Below are 23096 nucleotides of genomic sequence, written 5' to 3'. Positions count from 1 at the left end.
TTGTTGCATTTCCCGTGCGGGCGTCCTAGGGGTTGGTTATTCTCCATACCTCAGCGCCGTGCTTTCGAGATACTAACGGAATGTATTGGAGAAGCCTGTCAACAAGGCCTGCCAAGGTCCTCCGTGTTTAGCGTTGATGGCTGTTACTTTGGCCTGATTAAGACGGGTAGATGGGTTTGTAATAGAAGCCATTTGATAGCGGTCAATAGTCAAATTCCAACAACTCCGGCGCTCGGCGGAACTCTCGGATAGGCGAAGTTAAGAGAAGTTTCATTCTCAGCAGTGAAGATCGTAAAAATCTGGATCTGAATTCATTGGACCTGTACCACTATCAGCGACTATCAAGCAACGCCATGAGTCCTTCTCGTAAGTATGCAGACCCCCGGGTGACTCGCGGCCGGTACTATTCTAGATACTGGATTGACCTGCTAACTATGGTGGTCTGAAGCCACGCGTTCGAAGAAGCATGTCACTGCTACTAACATACAGACTACCGTCGTTATTCCAGAAAGATAAGGACCGGCTCTCCAAGACGTCTCGAATTGGATAGGATGACTCCATATATCTATGTCAGAGGGTTCGGCCGACTCAAACATAACACCAAGAACTTCGATGTCAACACTTTATACTACGTAGACACTGACAATAGCGCGCCGACGCGTTCAACTGCGCTAGCGCGTAACCGCTACTATAGCGTTTTAGCTACATATGAGCTGGTCAGAGCTGAGCTAATCTTGATTAGGTTAGATCAGATGACCAACCCTCGTTTGATCTTTATGGGGCTCGCATCATGATGCGGTCTCGCTTTAGGGGCCGACATGGCTGACATGGTTCGTAACGATAAACAAAGCTCTCATCAAGTTTATAATTTTTCGGGAGTAGCAATGATTCCGAACAACTTAGAGTGGCGTACAAAAACCGGGAAATATGCGCATCACTTCAAACTTGTCTCGATTGTAACCCACATCTTAAGCACCATTTGAATAACTATAAGCATGAAAGGTCAAGCAACAAAAGTATTTGGTAAAAACTATCTACAGTCGCTTTCGAATCGCCAAAATTCCAAAATTTGTTTGTTTTGTTTCTTATCACAACTCGCACCCGGCGACATGAGGTACCGAGTCCTTCCTTTCTCGAGAGATTATCACAACTTGAGTTCGCTAGACTTGTCATATGCTGCTGCATTTGTCCTGCCTCATCAGAATCCACCTGGATTGCATCTATCTACCGGTGTCTTCATTTCGAATTCGGGAATGATATCTTGCACACGCACGCTACACATACGTCTTGAGTACCACATCGCTACGGAGCATAGCATCCAAATATCAACGCAAGACTAGAACCAGTTTTCGCTTTTACCGACTATTCGCCTTTGACCTACTCGGAAGCTTTGTAACCCGTACGGTACTCAAGCAACCTGGACCCCGAAATCCGGCGGGCCAGTATAGCTTTGATATTGAACACTGCCGTAGTCTCTGACGACTAGCTCCTTGCTCGCGATGTGGTGCGTGCTGGTGAGATTCTTGGTAGCATCAGCGTCAGAGACCCTAGTGATGGTTAGCTCTAGCCCAGAATCGGCCGTGATCGTTACAGCCCAGGAGTAGCTCCGGTCCGCGCAGCCGGTGAGTATCACCTCAGGAGGTATCCTGGCCCTAGAAGCATGCGGGTGCAGCTCGTGGCCGCGTCAATTCTGAATTCGTACCTAGGGAGCGTGTTATGTTGGCTTGGTTTGCGTGAGGAGTAGAGGCGGAGGAGAGGGAGAGGGACAGTACGAATATCACAAACTTGCAGTGTAGCGAATGCAGACTGCAGCTGGCGTAGAAGGCCGTGACGGCATGGCATGTCGCGTCTCGCTTGGAATAGGCTAGCGAGAAGGTAGCTGTGAAAATGGTGGCGAGGACAGACTTCATATTGAAGATTGTATCCTCTGATTATGTATTAATTGTAACTATGTTGGTCGGCGCTAACTTGAGCGAATCGAGTGAAGCTTATTTGGTTCGCTCTGGAAAGCGCTGTAGACAACTGACATGCGAGATGACTATCCCGTTGTTTCCTCCAGCCTCATATCTGTATGAGTACATCGTCATGGAGTACCCAAGTTGTGAAATCGAGCGGCATAGATGGTTTCCGCCTATCAAACTGTGTAGTTCAGCTGGCTTCGCGATGCTGCAAGTCAATATATTTGGATTGACGTTTAGGAGCGGCATAATCGATAAAGACCCCTTCGTTACATGCCTCACGATAGCACTGGAACTACAGTGCTACCAATAGGATACATTAAATCCCGGGCCCTTGTCAAATGACTTAGCTCTTGTAGTAATTTGAATTATCCAACGGCCTTGACAGCGTCATTGGTAACGTGGATTTAATCAAAGTGACTTCGGTAGATTCTCGTATCTACTTTATAGATCTGCGCAGTAGCTTACCTAGCCAGTGATCGAGAAATAGGCTTACCGGTATTTCGGCAATGCTTTTCACTTCAGCATTGATTAGTGACAAAAACCCGACGACCGAAGAATCGTTGTGAGAATATCACCATTTTCTACCCTGGAGTGCAGGCCCACTTGGTCACCCTTGAACTTCCATGCTAGCGCCGTGGTGGCTGGGTGGCTCTCCACACAAGTTCGATACGAAAATCTCATGATTTTCGCATGTTTCGAATTACCAGGGTTATCAATCTTTTCCGAAGTGGAACATGCATTACCGCTTTCACATTACAGACGGTGTCATTAGGACCACGTTGTACACTGAACAAGCAAATTTCTGAGTAGTCAAACAATTCGATTATGACCTATTGTAACGTGTATTACGATTTTTAACGAAGTGCATTCCGATATTTCACAGTAATCCATGCATTGAACAGGTATACTTAAACTCTAATATGTGCGTTAGGGAACGTTTTCTAACACTGGAGTCTCCATATCTAACCCCCCCCCCCCCCCCCCCCCCCCCCTTTTTCCCTTACTGCCTAAAAGGCCGACAAGGTACCTACTCCCTATCACACGTGGGGAATTACAGCCCTTATATACCTAGTTACAGTCCGAAACCAGAGAAGCTCTGATACGGCCAAGCAAGGCTGTATCATTCAGGCTTTCGTCAAATGCTGGCCATCAAGCTCTTGCGGACCCTGATGTAGCGGCTAAGTGCCGAACCGTACCATAACGTCTGTCCTCGATCGGTTTGCTACTTCGAAATGATCTACAAGTTGGCGTCTAGGCTGATTTGTGCTTGAGTTCAGGTTTAGCTTAATCCATTGCTGTTACTTCCGCCTACGACCTAGAATGCTTAATGGGGGTCGCAGACGCCAGCAAGACATCGGCTGTAGACCTAATGGCGACTGATCCTTCTTGCTACCCTTAGAAGGTTAATCCTGGAGATTGCATAGTGGTTACTGCCTGTTTTCGTACCCTTGATTAGTGCTGACAAAACCCTCAGTGCGACCCTTGGTTTCTCAAAAGGGTAAATCTCGAATATTTAACGACCATATGCTAACTTTGTGGCTTATTAAGAGATTAGATCAAGTGTGACCGAGAAACGCCTCGCAAAAACTGCAAAATTGCCGGAAATGACTGCTTGCGATCACGCCCTCGCAAAAGAGTCAAGCCCAACAACGCCAGGTATATATGTCGATCCAAGCGACTCACACTAAATCTACAGTGCAGGGCGTTCAAGCCAGCAGGCTGTGACAAGAGTCAATCTTTCGCTACGAACGAATCTCAAGCAATAAGCAGCGTCGCTTTGTCCAGTAGTGTAACACGGGACCGATTTGTACTTGACCAATGGACTATCTATCCAGCCGTTGCTTCCCGAACCAGACACCTTCAACATACTGGCTCCTGACAAGGAATTGTTCCCTTCGTGGGATACGCTACATTAAATAGTCAATGGCAAGTATTGGATTCAGTGTTTTAGAAATTATCTCAAGACGATCGCCAGCGCAGAGCACTAGCCGATGAAGCCCCCGGAACTGGCCTAAAGCAGTATGAGAAGTTCAAGAGGAGAGAAGCCACGATAATCTTCCAAATCCGGTCTGAACGGATTGGACTCGCAGCCTTCTTATTTAGAATAGACGCGTTCGGAGCGTATACACCCCTCTGCCGCTGTGGCGAAGCCCCCGAAACAGTCGGACACGTATTCCTCCATTTGCGGGCTATTAGAAGAGGCACAAGCACGCCTAAGGAGCTTTATAGCTCCAGTAAAGCTAAATACACGCCGCGACCTCGCCGCGGCTACGTTAATCCCGGAAGTGTCGAAGGTTTTAGTTCGGTGGCTATTACAAACGGGGAGACTATCCTATATAGGGGATAGCCAGTCTTTTCAGGGGTAATTACGTTGGTTAGGTGAGAACTAACGTCGCATTATAGACACTATAACGTAGACGCCACTAGGGCGTAGAGCACACGAAGCGTACGGGTTTTCTCCAGCCCTTAAGGCAAGGTTTACCGTACGATATAATTCGGAGAGGTACCGAGGGACTTAGAGTCCTACGGCGTATTTAATAATAATAATAATAGAAATTATCTAAAATCTTAACAAGGCCGGCCAAAAGTTTAGGTTCGTCATTCTTCATTCAAATGGGTTCTCTACTGTCAAGAGCATGTCTTGAAAAACAAGGACTTCTTCTCCTTAGGGATCAGGTACATGGTGCTGCCAAATCGGCTTTCCTTGTCAACGTCAATTTCGTAGCTTAGGCGCATCTACAGGCAACAAATTCTATACGGATGAGTTCTTTATGAACAAGCGGCTCATCAGCCAGTAGAAGCTGTATGAACGAAATATCAGCACTACCCTTCATAGAATGCTGTACTCAATCCTCCGAGCCTCGCGTTATTGCAAGCACTGCTCACAGGTGTGGGGCCCCTAGTACTGACCTTTCAACTTGTCTCAACGGAAGAGTAACGGAGTGCGGTCAGGCGATGTTCATGTTGTTGACTGGACGCACATAGAAGTGCTGGGAACTCGAAACCTGCTCAATTCAGGTTACCCAAAAGTATGTTTCACCATGAGTATCTTTCTGGCGCCATTCAATCTAAACATGGTCATAGTTCAAAGACCAAGCTTTTGGTGTTGATATCAAGCACGATTTGTAACGAAAAACAAAGCTATTCTGACATGGCTGACACACAGGCATTAAGCTAGTCCTGCCACCGACATTTATCGAGGAAATCGCGAATCACCCTGACATGTAGTTATGGGCCTCGTGTGCTTCGTCTCAGTCGCTGCTAGAAGCAAGATCGCCCAGATGCTTCCCGCCTCGAGTTAGGCAAACACAAGAAGCAGTAGAACTTAAACCCATACGTATACTGTTCTTTTCGCTTTGCCGCATTCTGCATCTCAAATCTGTGTAAAGGGATATTGTGCCTTTCGCCCCGCAAATGGAAGATCGTCGCCACAAGTTCGGCAAGGATCAGGGACGAAAGAGTGACCGACATTGTCCGTTCGGTCGACGTCTATGGGTTGTGATGGGAATCCAGTTGATCAATATGCACAATTTACAGCGCCCTCTTCGACAGATTGCTTAGCAAGAATATGAAACAACCTTGTCTTCTTTTTGCCTCCCAATAAGCGCTCTGATAGCGAGATTTCCTGTGGAAATGCTTGAAGGGCACGTTCTTTTTTGTCTAATCACTACAGTTACAATCAACAAAACGTTGTGCTTCATATCTGGTCACGTAATTCCGAATGTTGGTGTGGCTCGGATTCCGGACAAATTTTAGCGTGTCCTGATGTTTTCTGGCTGGGTGCATGACACCGGCCCACTTTCAATTTGCTATTCAGACATAGACGTTGGTCCCGGAAGAAGATATCCGGTCCTGTGATGAAGACTCTGTGGTTATACAATATCAACCGCATCGCACGGACTAATCGAGGCCCGCGACCGTCTCGCGCACAATTCTCGGTTGTAATGGAAATTGTTCATGAGCGAACAGGCCGAGCCTTGTATGTCGTATAGTTAGCAACAGAAGTTTCATGTGCGCAGCGCCATCTAATGTATTATGGGTGGCTATCAAGTATAAGATCCCAATTTAACAATCACGCTAAACTATGATGGCAAGTAAAAGCATTTCATCGAAACTGCAGTGCATAATACTAGAAGCTTACTCGATCGAACTTGTCTGTAAATCTGTTCTATTAACACGATAGCACCTGTAGGCTAAAATGCTCTTCGTGACTCCACAAAGAGAGAGGCGTGGGGTGGATATATGAGAGGTCCAGAATATGATGAATGCCATGTTACCACGCTGCAAAAAAGAAACACAGGTACTGCGTTCGCTGGGCAAAGATCACCATTTGAGTGGGAAGGACAAAGCGAACAGAAGTATGAAGAATGCCAACCTCCCAAGACAGATTCACAGAAAGCTTAGCCCGGCAAGGAAACCATTCCGCCCAGGTAGTCTTAAAACTTCTTTGAGGCCTTTTTTTCTTTTTCTTACTATCACACCAGCAAAATGAAGGGCGGTACTATTAGCGCAATTGAAGGGCATAAGCTAGCATAACCTTTTATTTGTGCCATTAAGCGGTGGCATAATCCTCTAAAGGCTGACATCAAATCTAATATTTTCAAGGGAATCTCTATGTATATTTCTCGCATCTTTCGGACGCCGTAATTAATTCACTATTTTGCATTCTTGGGTGACAAATAGCCTCGAAGAAACACGGTTTCTATCAATTGACTTTTGGCAAGACCAAGGAAGTCACACGCTATGAATTGAGAGAACAAAAATACAAGGTAAAATATCATGATGGTCTAGTGTCTCCATATCCGACAATCCCTATGGCCTCGAAGCATGTATTTGACCTGATACTGCGAGTGACCGCTGTACCAAGCCATTTACGGCCTCTCTTGGAATTAGGATCCACTCTCAGTTATTTATCAAGAACTATGGACATGGACAAGAATGATCTAACCTCCAAATTCCCTGTGTAGCTACCTCTCTAGAGAATATGGTTCGCAGAGCTAGGCGATTGCATGTTCTAGACTTTAGGTGATAGGCACTGCAGCAAACTTACAGCTCGTCGATGCCGGAGCCGCTTAGAATCACCATGTACCGTTGAAGGCACAATAAGCAACTTACTCAAAGATTACCGACATAATTTCGAAACCTCATTCTTGCGTCGGGCGTGTGGTCCTCTCCTGTTGGTTGTATGCGAAGTGGGTGATCAACAAGACGGCCAGAGGTTGCATAAGATTGCGTAGGCGCATAGCCCTGGACCAGTCAGATTCTCCCCGTCCAAAAAAGTCAGGGAATCTCCTGCATGTCTATTTGTTTGTCGTGTGAGAAACCGAGAGGTCACGCCACTCTCGGCGACGACTGATAGTTGACCGGTCAGAAAGTTGGTAGGCCTCCCACAGGAAACATCACAGCACCACAACCGGCAGACAGCAGTAACTGGAGTTTTCTTTTCCTGAGACCTCCTCTAAGTTGCGCCCTTCCAAAGTTTGAATGTGATGGGTGTTTGTAACTTTAGCCACCGCCCCTAGCTGTACATAAGGAGCCTATCCTCAGACCCTTAGTCCACCCATTAAAACAAGCACCTCTCAAAACAGTCGACCCTGATTCACAGCCTTGTTCTTGTTAAACTACAATTATCTAGCATAAAACCGTCAAAATGTCAGTACTACAGCAGATTCATGGGACTCCTATCAAAATGTCACAACACCTGAGGCGAACTGAGTCAGCAAAGATGGGGCCTGAGATTGAAGCGGCTGCCGTCGACGTCAAAGATAAACCTACAATCATCGGCCTTTATGGCGTCTCTGGATCTGGGAAGACTCATCTGCTCAACCAGCTTAGTATTGAGCTGCAAAATGAGTCTTGCGGGATTTTCGAAGGCTCTGCAATCATCGGAGAACTGGTACCCGGCGGCCTTGACTCGTTCAAGAAAGCGGACGTACAAGAGCAGCTCTACTGGCGTGAGTTGGCCATAAGAACCATCAGCGACAAATGTTCCACAAGTGGCAGTGTCGGGATTGTCGCAGGCCACTTCATGTTTTGGTCCGGGGACGAGACTATGGCCCCGGAACATGTCTGTACCGAAGCGGATCTGAATACCTACACACATATTTTGTACTTGGAGGTCCCTGCCGATGTTGTTGCTAAACGACGTCGAGCCGATGAGCATCGTTGCCGCCCCGAAATATCGCCCGAAAATCTTCAGAGATGGCAGGATGCGGAGATTGATGGCTTGCGATATGTATGTCACAATAGAGGTATATTGTTCCACGTCCTGCACGTTGATGAATCCGCGCTCGGCCCAAAGGTATTGCAACTTTGCAAGATCTTTCAGCTGACTGAAGTGGACTACCGCACGAAGATCAACGACGGGATTGATGAAATGGTATTCGAGCATGACGATTTAGAGACCATGCTAGTCCTAGACGCCGACAAAACACTGGCCGAAGTGGATACCGGTGTCTTGTTTTGGCAAAGGGTTCAGAAGAACATGTTGCCACAGGCGAATGGCAAGCTTTATACTTTGCAAAGACTTTTTGGGGGCCCACTCGGGTACTCGCTCAATGCTTTCCTACAGACAGCGCTTTTGCACGAAGAGATCGATAGCGAAAGGAAATTTGAGACATTATGCGAGGATGTTGCTTCTGGGGTTACCATGTATCGCGAATTCGTTTCGATGCTTGAAGCCGTGGTGGCACATAAGCACGTTGGGATCATTGTTCTTACGTGCGGATTGCAACTAGTATGGGAAAAGATCTTGCGGAAGGCAGGTCTGCTTGGCCGCGTCAAAGTCATCGGCAATGGACGCATCGATCATGATTGCCTCGTCACCCCCGACCTGAAAGCCACCGCTGTGCGACGCCTAAGAAATCATCACCATATAAGTGTCTGGGCATTCGGGGACAGCCCTCTAGACCTGCCAATGCTGAAGGAAGCTGATCAGGCTATTGTCGTTGTCGGTGATGAGTACAGCCGAAGCAAATCCATGGAGACAGCCCTGGCAAACGCCATAGGGGTCAACGGATTTAAGGCACGACAAACTCTACTGCCTCATACTGGAGAGCCACGCCTGGACCAGGTAAAGTTACCTGTTGTTCAGCTTTCAGACCAAGACCTACTAGACAACATCGTTGGTCGACGTTTCTCAGATCGATTAGGCGCTATGCCCGGCAAGCTTCATGTATTTGAGGCAACCGAAAAGGATGCAGCCAAACTGCTCATGACTCCGACACGTGACGCCCAGCTTGCTGGTCCGCTTTTGAGAGAAGCCCATCGCCGTGTGGGATGGTATCTCGCAGTTGACCTCCTGACAAGTGTGATTGGGCTCGAAGATTACCTAGTCCCGCATGTGCAAGGTCATCAGACAAATGGCTTCCGTCTCTGTGCCGAGTCGCGCACCATCATCGTGGCGCTGATGCGCGGCGGAGAACCTATGGCGCTAGGGGTGAATGATGCTTTCCCGTTGGCTTCGTTTCTCCATGCCCATAGACCGGGTGATCTGAAGTTGCAGCATCTCGTCGGACATGACAATGTGATACTCGTTGATTCTGTAGTGAATAGTGGTAAAACGCTGGTTGATTTTGTCCAACACGTGCGGTCGCTGGCGGTCAATACCTGCATTGTCATTGTTTCGGGAGTTGTCCAAGCTGGGGCAATTGCGATAGGAAATCCGGTTCGTGATGCACTTGTACGGGAAGGAGATGTTAGTCTTGTTGCTCTGAGAGTGTCCGAGAACAAGTTCACGGGGAGAGGCACAACTGACACGGGCAACCGCCTCTTCAACACGACACAGCTGGAGTGAGTGTATTTTAAGCAAACTTCGGAATGTGATTTTGGAAGAAAAAGCTGCATTCTCTTTTGTTGAAACCACATTAGGCTGTCAAACTCCCTGTTACCTGTATCGTGATAAAACAATTATGACTGCTATCAGCACTACCGTGGCGGGCATGGATGTGTTCTGTAACTATGTTAGGCTGATTGTAAACATGCTACCTTGTAGGAAAGACCATCGGGAAAAGGCCACACCCGAAAATCCACTAGATTGATTTAACGACAGAGAGCCCCATTGTAACATCACTTGTTGTGACAAGAACTGTAATTGCTATATTGCATCGCAACATTGCGCCAGTGGTTGTGTTCATGCTCGTCGGGGCAGTGCTACTTGATGGTGTCGTACTGGTCGTGGAAATTTCTGATCGAGCAATTCTGATTATCGGTGGTGGTCTGGGCTATTGGTAGCAAGGGTGTCCTATTTTCGAGAATTGGGAAGCATGTTGAGCGGTAACGAGTAGCTTCTGATTTAGAGAGTGCTACAGAAAGACCTTGACCAGTCCCTGGAACGAAATATTTACTATCACTGTGCATAAACAATTGTGCTCGCCTTCCAGTTGATCAAAATTTCGCTCGAGTGGCATAATGGCGAGATGCCTGGCAGTGGACTCCATCAATATGATGTCCAATTCTCTTCTCTAGCAAGACCCTGAGTGTATCGACCGCGCCCAATGGTTTAATTCTTCACCAGAGGTGAAGCAGACAAGCCTCACTCCATCGTTATAGGCGAAACGAGTGAAAGAGTAAAATTGTAAACCCGCAGATCAACGTGCATTTGAATGGAACCTCCTGACGTAATTTCAGCCAGTTGGACTATTTACATACCTTTCCAAGTTGACAATAGATGTCACGCGCCTTTGCTCTATCCGCCGAGAGCGCTACCATTTTTCGAAGAAGACTATTCAGCTGTCCAGCTTTTCTAGCTTCCAGACACAGTTTATGGAGCCAATCTAGAACCTATTATTCGATATTTTCTCTAATCTCGAACCCTGCATCGTTGAGGAGTTAGGTGGGCGTGCTCTCCAGCGTGGGCGTCATCTATCCCAGGAAGGTAGTAATTCTACAGGGGCTTCCTCGACCAAGGAGTTTAATGAAATCACACCCCAGTTTCCCGACATAGTTTGATAGTATTTCCGTGGTAAATGGTACCACTCTTTGCTCCTCAATGGCCAAACCGTCACCTAGCGGGTATGATTTCTTGAGTTCTGGGGAATCATAGGACTAAACAGACCTAGCGACTTCACTTCCGTATTCCAAACAGCTAATGGAGACTCGAAACTGAAGTATCGAATGCTTTTCTCTTCATACAGGAAGACAGACAGAGCCTCGACTAGACTTGAATGATCAAAGCCATCAAGCCGTGGAAGTGTTTCCAGCATCGCGCCCGCAGTGGAAGTATTCCTGATGATATTTTCAAATCTCTTCGCTACGGCGTCAAACTCCTTCGAGGTAGATGCTGTATCGATCAAGGCAGTTGTTTTCGGCTATAGAACTCCACTTTTTGACAGAGCGTCTGAGAGCTTTCAGTTTAAGACTAACTTCAAAGTACCTAGCGTGAATTATTTTATTTTCTATCATTGTTTTGTACTGACAACATGGAGCTTTGTTGAGATAGTCTAACTGATCCCCCAAAAGACCTGGATGTCAACTGTAATATATAGTGGGTTTGAGTAGGCCGACGAACAGTGTAAACTTTTATACTACAAAGGCGGCATTACCAAGGCGGCATCACCCACCCCTTAAAGTTTATATTAGGTTTCCCCAGGAGCCGTGCGAGCTCATCGTTTTGTGACTATCAGACATTGAAGAAGTGTTGGGGCATCTCGGCAAGAAACGATGGGTGTTCCCACCATGAACTATCATTCAACAGGTAATTAATCCAATCCGACTGATGGAATACTGATATGGTACTAGTCCTCGTTACCACTGTGGTTTCAATACTCTCCTTCCTCGTCTCCTCCCTTGTAGTCTACATCTGTAGACGCTGGGGCATCGAAGAGCGAGTTCGAAACGTTGCTTCTCCTACTTGTCCACCTTTGCCGAGTCCACATAATCTGAACTGAGGCAGTCCCATCTCGTGTCCTGAACGACCACCTTGATAAGCTTCGTATCGGTCGGAATACGAACCTCTTGGTCCATCATAACGTCGAGAAGTCTCATTCCACGATGCCAAGAGCTGATGTGTAATATCGGAGCTGTAATTCTGGATAGAGAAACACCACATCTCTTCTTTGTGTACCTGGACATGGTGTCGCACCGAACGTTCATACCTCGCAATACCATATTATACAGAGTTAAGTCCACTAGCATAGATCAGCTGCTCATCCCCCGCGTACGAACAACCCATTATTCGGTACAGTGAGTACCAATAGCCCCAGCTCCTCCGGTGGAATTGCGCAAGTTTCTCGTGACTCTCGACAAGTTTGTCGAAGCGCGTGGCGGGTTTGCCAACGGAAGAATTATACCCGAAGACTGCTTCATCGTCATGTTCAATAGATAGACGACGGAGGTCAAGATTAAGCTTCGGGCTTTCTCCCACGGTGTTATGAATCGCACTCCTCGCGATTATGGGCCAGCTGTGTATATTGAAAAAAGTTGATACCGGGAGACGGAACCGCCGCGCGAAAGACCTCATGACGCGGCTCAGGCGGTAGTCGCATGAGAGGAAATATGTCAACTACAGGAGTCGCCATCGTCGAATTCACTAGCAAGACTCTCAGAGAGACAGCCCACCCGTGAATCTGATTGCAGTCTGCAGTATAGTCTCAACGTGAACCTTGCAAGTCTTCAATATCCAAGTGCGGGGCCCGACGATCGATCCCACAACGCACCCTGGCACCCAACGGTAACCTGGCGGCCGCTAAAATCCCAGCCACTGAAGGATGATCCTTAGGGAACGTGATCGGCGCTTTGCTTCTAACTATGTAAACCTGCAGTGACTTTGACAGACTTGGCGGAATATTCTTATCCCAGATCAGCGAACGTCGTGAGCACTTCTGGGCCAAATGCAACATCATAATAACAGTTTCTCCTGGAAACCAATTATATCCGGCACGCACTCGGCGCTCCTAATCTTACGTGGAGCCGCACAGCGTCCTCCCCGTTCTATATCAATATGCAATGGCGACTCTTGTTCGGCGGTCTCTCGAGCTGGTGCTTCTACTGTGCATCATCACATCTCTCGTATTCATTATGCGATTGAACATGCTCTCGCACCCATCAACGTTCCTGGCCACATTGCTTTCCGCGACCGCCCACGCCGCCGTAGATTTGGATTGGCACGCTCCAACGCAAACCGACGTCAACAACATCACCACGGCTTTTGGCGGCAATGGTGTATATGGCTTCATCTTCAATTCGTCAAATACACCGGTTGACAAATATGGAACCTACAACTGGTGCAACATGCCGCACGTGCGCAAGACTGAGTACATAAAACCAAGTGCTGATTACAGTCTGAAATACGTTGAAGTAGTGAGTTCTCGCCTGTCATCCGAAACTCGCTCCCAAATGTTGACTGAAACCAGATCCATAGACACCACAAGCGTACACCTTATGCCAGCAACGCTTTCCCGGTAGAGCCGTACCACTGGGATTGTGACGACCAGGGACTCTATTACTACGGTCAGCACCTACCAGCTGGGTCCGGCAATCTCTCTGCGCACACGTATTGGGATGGCTACAACTCATCCGTCAACCCCTTCGTGCCCTCTGGCTGGATAGGCTCGTGCCAATTCCCTCAGATTACCTCGGGTGGACTCGACGACTCCTGGGCTCACGGTGCCGATCTGTACGGCGTGTACCACGACCTGCTCGACTTATTGCCTGATAAGGAATCTGGCGATTGGCAGAGCAAGGTCAAGTATCGCGTCACCACGAACCAGATCACCTCGCAAGTGGCCGGGATGCTGATCGCGGGCATGTGGGGCGCCGCGGGTCAAGACATCCCATTGCTGGCGCAGGCGAGCACTATCGACTCGCTAGAGCCAGCATACAGCTGCGCGGCAGGCAGTGCGCTCTTCAGCAACATCAAGTCGTCCTCCAACGCGGCGTGGGCCGACCACCTGACCCGGGCCACGGACCTATACGCGGCATTGGACGCCGTGTCCGGCGTGCCTGCCGATGACGCCGGATTCCACAGCTGGTTCGACCACTACTACGACAACCTGTCCGCGCGGCAGTGCCACGGCAAGCCCCTGCCGTGCAATGCGACGAGCGGGGACTGCATCACCCAGGCCCAGGCGGACGAGGTCTACCGCCTCGGCCAGTGGGAGTACAGCCAGATCTACCGGGACGCGGGGGACTCGCTGGCGGCGAGCGTCGCCACGTACGGGGTCTGGGTCGCGGAGCTGGCAGCGCACCTGCGCGCCGTCGTCGAGGGCCAGGCGGAGGTCGTGTACTGGCATAACGTCGCGCATGACGGGAGTCTGAGCCGCCTGCTGAGTATCCTGCAGATCGAGCAGATGGTCTGGCCCGGCATGGGCAGCGAGGTCGTCTTCGAGCTGTGGCAGAAGAGCGGGGGGAGCGCGACCGCCGCGTCGAGGCGGGATGGGAGTGGCAGTGGGTTTTATGCCAGAGTGCTGTTCAGTGGTCAGACGTTGAGATCGAGTAACCCCAGTCTCGGCGTGTTGGATATGGTCCCTGTTGAGACGCTGCTTGCGTATTTTGATGGACTAGTGGGCCAGGATGCTAGTTTAGTCAAAGCGAAGTGTACTGCTTGAACGGACAGTCGATTGCTCTTTAGATTCTAAACTCTAGATCCACATTGTAGCAGCACCATGAGATAGTGGAACTCGACAGAATCATTTGGACTTAAATTGCCATCAAGACAAGTTATGTTGTTTTGCTGGGTAAGTAATTGCTGCTGCAGACCTGTGGCCCCTCAATCCACACACCGCAAAGTTTCCTCTTACGTCCTGACGAATTCTACACGATCTTGTATACTAGTTTCTCAGCACTGACCTTACCCTCCTGCTGAAGCTTGAATCCATCAAGAATGGACTCGAGCCCACCGAGTTCCTTGACACGGTTCGGCTTGATAGCGCCCTTCTCCAGCCACTCGGGCAGCTGGCTGAGGTACTTCTCCCAGAACGCCTTATCCTCGGGCGTGGGGCCGTGCCCGCAGTTGTCGAACGCGCCGTAGCTGAGAGGACGCTCGAACACGGTGTAGACGATGGTGCTCTCGATCTTGACCTTACTGCTGATGTCGGGGTACTCTGAGTTCTTGCGCGGCAGGATCGTGAGCACGTGCCCGCCCTTGGTCGGGGAGAGGGCCTTGATCACCTCGCCGACTGTCTCCTTCTCTGAGATGCAGTCGAATGCGTGCTGCAGGTTGTCATGGCTCAACTTGCGGACCTGAGAGGCCCAATCAGCGTCGCTGTAATCCACGACTGCGTCGGCACCGAGGGATGTCAGGAGCTCGTGGTTCTTCTGTGATCCCGTGGCGATCTAGTTCACAAGTCAGTCAGGATCTTGAATATGCAGGCATGCACGAATAAGTAGTGAAAGTCTTGGTGAGTAGCGTTTCTATACGATTGACGTCATATGAATGCAACATTTCCCTAGATTGTTCAATCTGGGTCCTGATCTGCCACCATCCCACCAGCGCTTGACTGTCCGACCATGGGGAAAATTCAAGATATAGATAGAAATCGGACTTCAGCACTTACCACGTAGAGTCCGGCATTCTTGGCAAGCTGCACCGCATACTTGCCGACACTGGACGCACCGCCGTTGATCAGGATGGGGAACGCCGACTTTGCCGGCCTGCTCGGCTCGGGCAGCCCCAGCCTCTGGAAGAGGGCCTGCGAAGCCGTGGCGAACGCGAGCGGGACAACGGCGGCGTCCTGGTAGCTGACCGGCCCGGGGATCTCGTAGACGAGCGAGGCCTCGATGGCGACATACTCGGCGAAGGCCCCGCGCTGCGTCGTGCCTTGCACGAAGCCTGCTACGCGTTGGCCCTCCCGCCAGTGCGAGCCGTTGGCGTCCGACACCGTACCCGCGAAGTCGCAGCCTACGACCCGGCCAGCAGGCGCTGCCGATACGGCTTTCCAGTCTGTGGGGTTCTGTGCCGCGTAGTGCACCTTGACGAGAATCTCGCCCTCAGACAAGCTGGGGATGGGGACGTCGTTCTTCAGGGCGGCCTTGTGGTCCTCGACGGTGACCAGGGCTCTCATGGTCGTCATTTTGGATGGTTGGTTGTTATTTGGTTGTATGCCGAGGTCAATGTAAGTGTGAGTGAAAGTAGTGATGTAAGTGGGGGTGGCAGATTGACGAGGCTTGATCGTGTTATGGTATTTTTTGTTTTTGTTTTTAATCTTGAGGGGAGAAAAACAAACGAGCAGTCGGAGAAATGATCTGTTGTTTATACCACAAGAAGCAGCATGGGGAATCAGATCATACGAATTTCAGTCGATGACGATTGGTAATATGAATTATGTCTTCTTCTTCTGGATGAAGGTGGCATGACGTTATTGTGCTGATTGGATAGTCAAGCGCAGGGGGCTTACAAACAGTATCATAGTTTCCCCGATGCGTGACAGGCAAAGCTGTTGGGTAGAGTTACAACTGAACCAACCCAGGTGAACATGGGCCGGCCTCATAATGAACCGCTGGGTCTTGTGTTTTACTAACTAACCTAACCTTAGACTAAGTTATACTGGATTTCGCCTGAGCAGTTTTCCGGCCCCCAGCCTGCCAGCCTAGTACTAGGTTGGAGCTCTTATCGATAAGACGGTACTGTAGGCGGCCGTTTTATCATTTAGCGATCTCATTAGCGATCCTGCTCTCTAAGGTTAGTCTAGACTATGTACTGTAGGTCTTGGAATTAACCTGGCCTTTAAGGTTAACCTAGGTTAGTTAGGTCTTTAGGGAGGTGCCCCTCCTTAAGGGAGCTCGGCGACTTTCAGCCCCCCAGAGACGACACGGCACGAAACACCTACGCGGGTAAATCAATCCACGACCAGGGCCAGGACAAGAAGGACAGGTCAGTGCAGAGGCCGGGTTTTATATTGCAACGTCCAACATGTCAGGTGTAAGCCTCGTGTCGCTTCAATATCTCTGTCGCTTCCCACTGATCTAACAGGCCAGGCTGGAGGCTCGCATGGCATAGCCCGAACCGTCCGGAAACGCACCGAGGAGCAACGCCAGCAGGATCTGAACAAGATTAGCAAATATCGCGACTTGGAGGATCAGATCCGCCAACAGGTTTGAATCCCGAGCATCACACATGTCCCCATCGCTCGTGGCGACTGGCTCACGCTTTCTTCCTCGCTAGGTTGCCCAACAAAAATACAGCGACTCTACCCTCCTCCACCTCACCACCAAGCTTCTCCGTCTCAACCCCGAATACTACACAATATGGAACGTCCGTCGACGCTGTCTAATCTCTGGCTCATTATCCAGACCGTCGGATGGGTCATGGCTCTCGAAGGGGTCGCCGAGTACTTTAGCGAGCGGCACTACGAAACTGCCTTCCGCCGAATCCTCACAATCGCCCTCGGATGCGATCCCGCGAGACCCAAAGTCCCAAACACCTACGAGGGATGGGCAGAGTTCCTCAACAGTTAACGGAAACGGAGCGGGCGACGACGCGCTGCAACAACGGCCAGAGACCAAGAACGACGCTGATGTACTGCAGTCCGAATTACAGTTTACCATTCCGCTCCTACTCGAATTCCCGAAATGCTACTGGATCTGGAACCATCGCTCATACATACTTCATCTGTGCATATCACACCTTCCGGTCGCGCAGGCTCGCCAGGTTTGGACTGCAGAACTCGGACTGGTCTCCAAGATGCTTTCCAAGGATCCTCGCAACTTTCATGCTTGGAGCTACCGACGGAAGGTGGTTGCCAAACTTGAAAGCGAGGAGCTGCAGGGCACGAGCATGGCGGAGGCCGAGTTTGCATACACGAGACAGAAGATTGGGGAAAACTTGAGTAATTTCTCAGCCTGGCACAACCGGAGCCAACTGATTTTGAAGGTACTTGCCGAAAGAGGCGCCGATGACGAGGCGCGTAAAAGGCTCCTGGAGGAAGAGCTCGATCTCGCAAGAGACGGGCTCAACCTCGGCCCGGAAGACCAGAGTCTGTGGTATTATCATCAGTTCCTCATGTCCCACATCCTAGAACACATCGACAGGCCTACAATAGCGCCTAATCTGACCATGCAGGAACGGGTAGAATACGTGGAGAAGGAGATTGAGGAGATCAGAGACCTTGTGGCGGATTATCTAGATGTGAAGTGGATTTATCAGGCACTGCTGGAGTACAGCGTAGCGCTCGAGGCCTTGAAGCACGGCCAAGGCACAACGGCGGGAGATTCAAAGTCGTCCGGCGAGACCAGAGATTGGCTTGCGAAACTGAAACAACTCGATCCGCTTCGCAATGGAAGATGGACTGATGTCGAGAATACCTTATAGGATAATCCAACACGGCACTATGTCTAGTCTCTGGAAGATATCACCTGACGAGGTATCTCGTACAATGAAGTTGCCCTTGTGCTCTCGTACCCTGTGCCTTGTGCCCCGTGCCTTGTGCCTTCCGAGGTCAACTTTAATGATAAGATAAATCAGGTACGTAGCCGGTAATAATGGAGGACATCTCCGCCCATCTGCCGGCAAAGATATAACAATTAGAGCAGCAACGATGGCACGCCACACTGACGAGTTGCTTCCTCAGATCATTGTACTTTAACATGTTCTCTGGCTACCACATACGCATCGAAATTTTCGTTCTCAACTTTCCGCCCTCCTTCTTTTACCTTCAGTGCAATCAGGACAACACGTGCTGGTCGTTTGTGTCGGCTCCAGTCTTACTCTTGCGCACAGTATCATTCAACAACTTATTGTTTACTGCCTTGCAGTTTTTGATCTTTCGTTTCCTTATTTGTTATCGCTACAATCGACAGTTGTGATGGAAGAGACTCGCCGCCAGAAGAGAACAACAGCCTCGAAATGCTTCACCCCCGTCATCAAACGTTCTTCACAATCGGTATCCAGTGGTACAACGCTTTGCAAGACAACTCACCAAAGGCATCTTTCAACGCCAGCTAAGAAAGAACTGGCCGAGCTCACCAATTTTACTCCAGTGCCTCCATGTTTAGACACGCGCACATTATCTAGTCCACGTGGCGGCGCCGAGAATAACAGATCACAATCTGCTGAAAAATATTTGGATGGAACTTGGTCTCCACCCAGAACCCCCAGTACTGATCATTCGCAGCGTCGCTGCAGTCAACCCCCGGATGTGCAAGAGGGCTCGGGTTCAAAGATACCGGTTACTGACTCTTGTATCGGCAAGCTTCGCCCAGCTGTATTGACACCTTTTTGGTCGGACCCCGAAATTAATTGCCGAAAGCAAAATTGCCTTCTGCGATACGGAATGAACGGGTCCCAGAGAGGGCTGGCGACAGCTGCTGATCGCTTCCTGCCCAACAGTCAAAGTCCACTTCCCATATCTGATCACTTTCGAACCATGAAAGAATCGCATAAGCTCTCAACACCTGAGCGGTTACTTCGGCATCAGGACGCCACCCCAGATCCATTCGTCTTTAGATCTCCCTGTCCCAAACCTGATACAGTAACAGTACGGCAGCCAGACAGTAGGAATAGACGGGGTAAGAGTGACATCGAAGATATAAGTGACTAGCACTAATGATGTTAGGCACTACGGTAGGGGCCATTCCACGTAATGCAATTACACTTAGTTCCCTGGAGCGACAAGTAGGTGCTGTCCGACTAAGCTGATTTCGGTTACATGTCAGCCCCTTCGTCGCATACTCTAATAGTGACTAGGTTAGTGGGGGAACGATCTGGTCTGTCGGCGGCACTGCACCAGGGTCTATGGCAATTGACGGTGGTCGGGGCCAATATATGAGCAGCGGAACCAACGCACCCCTTTACAGTATGCCATTTTCGGCCCTACGGCCACGTTCTGAAGAACGCCAGGAAAAGCACGAAGGAAGACTCGCACAAGCATTGAACATGAATCGAGTACAGCGCGTTATCCATCACCATGGCTCCTCTACATTTCAGCCTCGTAGAAGGAGGAATAAATGCCGGGCTTCAAGAAACGTATCCAGGACAACCTGGACTGGTTCTGAATGGTCCAATGACAAGCACCTCCCCAGTACGTTCAATTACTATGCTGGCCGGTTGAATTAATGGTTAATAAGTGCAGAAAAGCGTGTAAAAAAGCAGCGAACCATTCCCAATCCTCCTTTCAGGTGAGACCTTCTTTTCCTTAACGTCACATTATACGCTGACTTCCAGGAGGGTCCTTGATGCCCCTGGGCTTCGAGACGATTTTTACTGCTCAATCATGGCCTATTCTCCAACTTGCAACATTCTTGCCATTGGTCTTGGGAACCTTTTGTACGGCTGGTCAGAACCTACTGGTACATCACTGCTAAATCCAGGTGTTCGAGATGGATCATGGCTTACTTCTGTGGCATTTTCATCTACTGAAGGCGGCAAGTCCATATTGGCATATGGACGATCAAACGGTTACATTGGTCTACTTTCCTTGTTCGACAGTATGATTCCTCGCTTTGAAGCCGCACACCCCCACCCTGTCTCGTGCATGAGCTGGCGTCCAGTCACCACCATGCGACCTTCGCTAAATCCTTTCAATTCCGGAGTCCCAGCTTATACCGAGGATCTCCTCGTTGGTGAAGAGGCTGGCGATGTTTACTATTATTCTGTGGAGTGGCCAGGCGCTTAGGAAGTTGCCCGAGATACCTGGCATGGGTCAATGTCCTTGCTGGCTCGCGTCAAGGTTCACGCACAACAGATTTGTGGTCTCGCATGGTCACCTGACGGCGAAATGTTCGTTACAGGAGGCAACGACAACATGTGTTGCCTCTTCAGGGCAGAAAAAATTCTAGGTGACGATATCGAGGACGAAGATGTGCAAGTGGAAGTCTCTCGAATGTAGAACCCTCGATATTCGACTTCCATGGGCTTGTCGGAAGAGTTACCTGAGGTTTTCGAGATGAGGACGGACGATCAGCCACAGGACTCGCTGAACCCGTTAGCGCCTAGTTTCGATCCAAGGTCAGGCGTAGGCTCAGAAGCCTCTTGGACTGACTATACGAACTTCGACATTCTTTCAAACTACTACTACCCTCTGGGACTTCCCAGACCTGCACCAGAAGGTCCAAACTTCGTGCTACCACACTTTCCTCCGTCCCCTCCAGTTCCCCGGGTCAAAACTTGGCACGCGTCGGCGGCCCTTCACTGCTGGCCACATCTAGCTGCTGTCAAGGCTATAGCATTTTGTCCTTGGCGTCCCCACCTACTCGCCACTGGTGGTGGCTCGAACGACAAGATGATTCATTTCTACCACAGCACATCTGGAACGACCTTGGCCACCATATCCGTCAGCGCTCAGGTCACCAGCCTCGTTTGGAGCACCACTCGTCGAGAAATCGCTGCCACGTTCGGCTATGCTCAACCCGACCACGCAATTCGGATAGCCGTGTTCAGCTGGCCGGACTGCCAAATGGTTGCAAGCGTAAAGTGGGACGGCGAACACCGTGCCCTCTATGCTGTTCCGTATCCAGGAAACCTATCTCCGACATCACATACACAATCGGACAACTCCGAATCCCGAGCTCATCGACAACGGCAGTCCAGCCGAGGATTACGTGATCGTCGATCGCGGAAGGGGAAGGGAGGAATGGCAGAAGGTTGCTTGATCGTTGCGGCGAGCGATAAGAGTGTGAAGTTCCACGAGATATGGGGTGCAAGACGTAGGAGGTCGACAGCGGGGTGGGAACGGGCATCATGGGCGGGAGCGACATCATTGAGATGACGGAGGGCATCGATAAGGAGGGCGACATTATTCGTTGATGGGTGGTGGGTATGCTAGCAGATTGATGAACACAGCAGTTATGCTTGGCGAGGAGGGCAATGCGTTTCTGGTGGAAATGAGATCAACCATCTTCATTCTGAGATGCCCCAGCGGTAAACCGAGAAGATTGATCAGTCGGACAGACTGGGCAGGTTGTATGGAATTACACAAAGAATCAATCGCTAAACAGAATTTTATGAAGGTAGCCCCTCCAGCTCTAAGAGAAGTGCAATGTCCTTGCAATGAAAAGCAGATGACGCTTCTTCCGCAACATTTCCAGGAGAAGGAGGGCGACGAGTGGTTTTTTATTTTATTTTTATTTTTGGAAAGCATCCAAATCGTGATTGGCATGTCCTCTACGCATCGCGGGAAGGAGTCCTGCAGCAACCCCATCGCCAAGTGTTGATGCGCCGCGGATGAGGAGGAGTTTGAGATGTTCTGCCACAGACATGTCTGGATCATGATTGGACGATATATAATGATGCGCTAACCTAGTACAAAGTGATGGTATTCCAGTTCTTTTTATCAGCGACTGGTCGATTTACGAAAACGAAATACCCGGTTCGACCGATGTTCGCCTACTGCAGTCACATGATGAAAGACTTCAGGCGGGTACTATCTCCTAGTTCAGATGTTGAGGCCCTAAAATGCAGATATGGGGACAGGTTTTCTCTGCATTGCTTTAGATTTTTCTCTGGGCACATAGTATGCGTCTCCTCTGGTCGTGAATGTCGATCGTGTCGAATCTGTCCATGTTGTTACGGGAGGATACCAAGTTTAGGAATTACCATACGAACTACACAATCTAATCGAAACGAACGTTCTTGAGTAAACAAATCCAAAACGCACAAACAAGTGGTTTCAGCTTCGCCTCACGTGCTAATCCTAGACGCCAATGAAGGGAGTCATCTTTTCGCCCAGGCATGACGAAAGAATGGTCCCTCGTATGAGATCTTCCAACGTGATTAGAGTGCCCACCATCGATACCAGAGTTATTCCATCGCTCTTCACACGTGAGCGGAAACGTCTCCTGTCCAACTGCCCATCTACATCTGACTCGGTCCAGGATACTTGAAGACCCGATAGCCCATGTTCCAGACGATATGCTACTAATTGATGAGATGAACCACCTCATCCCACTTGACTTTGTTGCTTAGTTTAACCTCTATTCTTCTACAATCCTCGCCAAAGTGGGTATGGGAGCGGAAAGATCATCCGTGCAAATCATTGCCGCCTTCGATAGTGGCTTTGTTTCGATTTCTTTTTGTCAGCATAATAATCAGGCAACACGTATCGAAGAAGGCAGTCTCTATGTCACCGTAAATTTCAAAGATGGGCCCTCAGCTAGTTGGGGGAGACATTATGATGATAAAAGTATCAAGAATGATGTAGGCCAGGACGAGGCAGAGATGTTAGACCGCGGTATCAAGGCGGCAGTCCTGCCAATCAGTCGAAT

The 23096-nt window shown here is 49.6% G+C and overlaps 6 protein-coding genes across 6 annotated transcripts; 4 read left to right on the top strand and 2 right to left on the bottom strand.

Moving 5' to 3' along the window:
• Positions 1 to 1408: 1408 nt before the first annotated feature.
• BKA67DRAFT_665423 (uncharacterized protein) lies at positions 1409 to 1910 on the bottom strand (the record flags this gene model as incomplete). The annotated part of the gene is made up of 2 exons (XM_046108549.1): positions 1409 to 1547; positions 1786 to 1910. 2 exons carry the CDS (start codon positions 1908 to 1910, stop codon positions 1409 to 1411), a joined length of 264 nt encoding a protein of 87 aa, XP_045951128.1.
• A 5776-nt stretch (positions 1911 to 7686) lies between these two features.
• BKA67DRAFT_640093 (uracil phosphoribosyltransferase-domain-containing protein) lies at positions 7687 to 9756 on the top strand (the record flags this gene model as incomplete). The annotated part of the gene is made up of 2 exons (XM_046105753.1): positions 7687 to 7795; positions 7835 to 9756. 2 exons carry the CDS (start codon positions 7687 to 7689, stop codon positions 9754 to 9756), a joined length of 2031 nt encoding a protein of 676 aa, XP_045951127.1.
• Positions 9757 to 12989: 3233 nt separating this feature from the next.
• BKA67DRAFT_596302 (histidine acid phosphatase) lies at positions 12990 to 14506 on the top strand (the record flags this gene model as incomplete). Its single annotated transcript, XM_046105282.1, has 2 exons — positions 12990 to 13259; positions 13313 to 14506. 2 exons carry the CDS (start codon positions 12990 to 12992, stop codon positions 14504 to 14506), a joined length of 1464 nt encoding a protein of 487 aa, XP_045951126.1.
• Positions 14507 to 14711: 205 nt separating this feature from the next.
• On the bottom strand, positions 14712 to 15970 carry BKA67DRAFT_665420 (zinc-binding dehydrogenase; the record flags this gene model as incomplete). Its single annotated transcript, XM_046108548.1, has 2 exons — positions 14712 to 15233; positions 15455 to 15970. 2 exons carry the CDS (start codon positions 15968 to 15970, stop codon positions 14712 to 14714), a joined length of 1038 nt encoding a protein of 345 aa, XP_045951125.1.
• An 839-nt stretch (positions 15971 to 16809) lies between these two features.
• On the top strand, positions 16810 to 18207 carry BKA67DRAFT_665419 (uncharacterized protein; the record flags this gene model as incomplete). Its single annotated transcript, XM_046108547.1, has 3 exons — positions 16810 to 16818; positions 16875 to 16991; positions 17062 to 18207. 3 exons carry the CDS (start codon positions 16810 to 16812, stop codon positions 18205 to 18207), a joined length of 1272 nt encoding a protein of 423 aa, XP_045951124.1.
• A 961-nt stretch (positions 18208 to 19168) lies between these two features.
• On the top strand, positions 19169 to 21639 carry BKA67DRAFT_596299 (WD40-repeat-containing domain protein; the record flags this gene model as incomplete). Its single annotated transcript, XM_046105281.1, has 7 exons — positions 19169 to 19372; positions 19582 to 19915; positions 19967 to 20012; positions 20062 to 20473; positions 20510 to 20672; positions 20985 to 21508; positions 21544 to 21639. The coding sequence occupies 7 exons, from the start codon at positions 19169 to 19171 to the stop codon at positions 21637 to 21639; spliced, it is 1779 nt and encodes a 592-aa protein (XP_045951123.1).
• Positions 21640 to 23096: the final 1457 nt, after the last annotated feature.

The sequence above is a fragment of the Truncatella angustata genome (assembly GCF_020726525.1).
Source record: "Truncatella angustata strain MPI-SDFR-AT-0073 chromosome Unknown BKA67scaffold_14, whole genome shotgun sequence".
Lineage (NCBI taxonomy): Eukaryota > Fungi > Ascomycota > Sordariomycetes > Amphisphaeriales > Sporocadaceae > Truncatella > Truncatella angustata.
The sequence above is the reverse complement of the archived record's forward strand: the minus strand, read 5'-3'. Positions and strand labels throughout refer to the sequence as shown.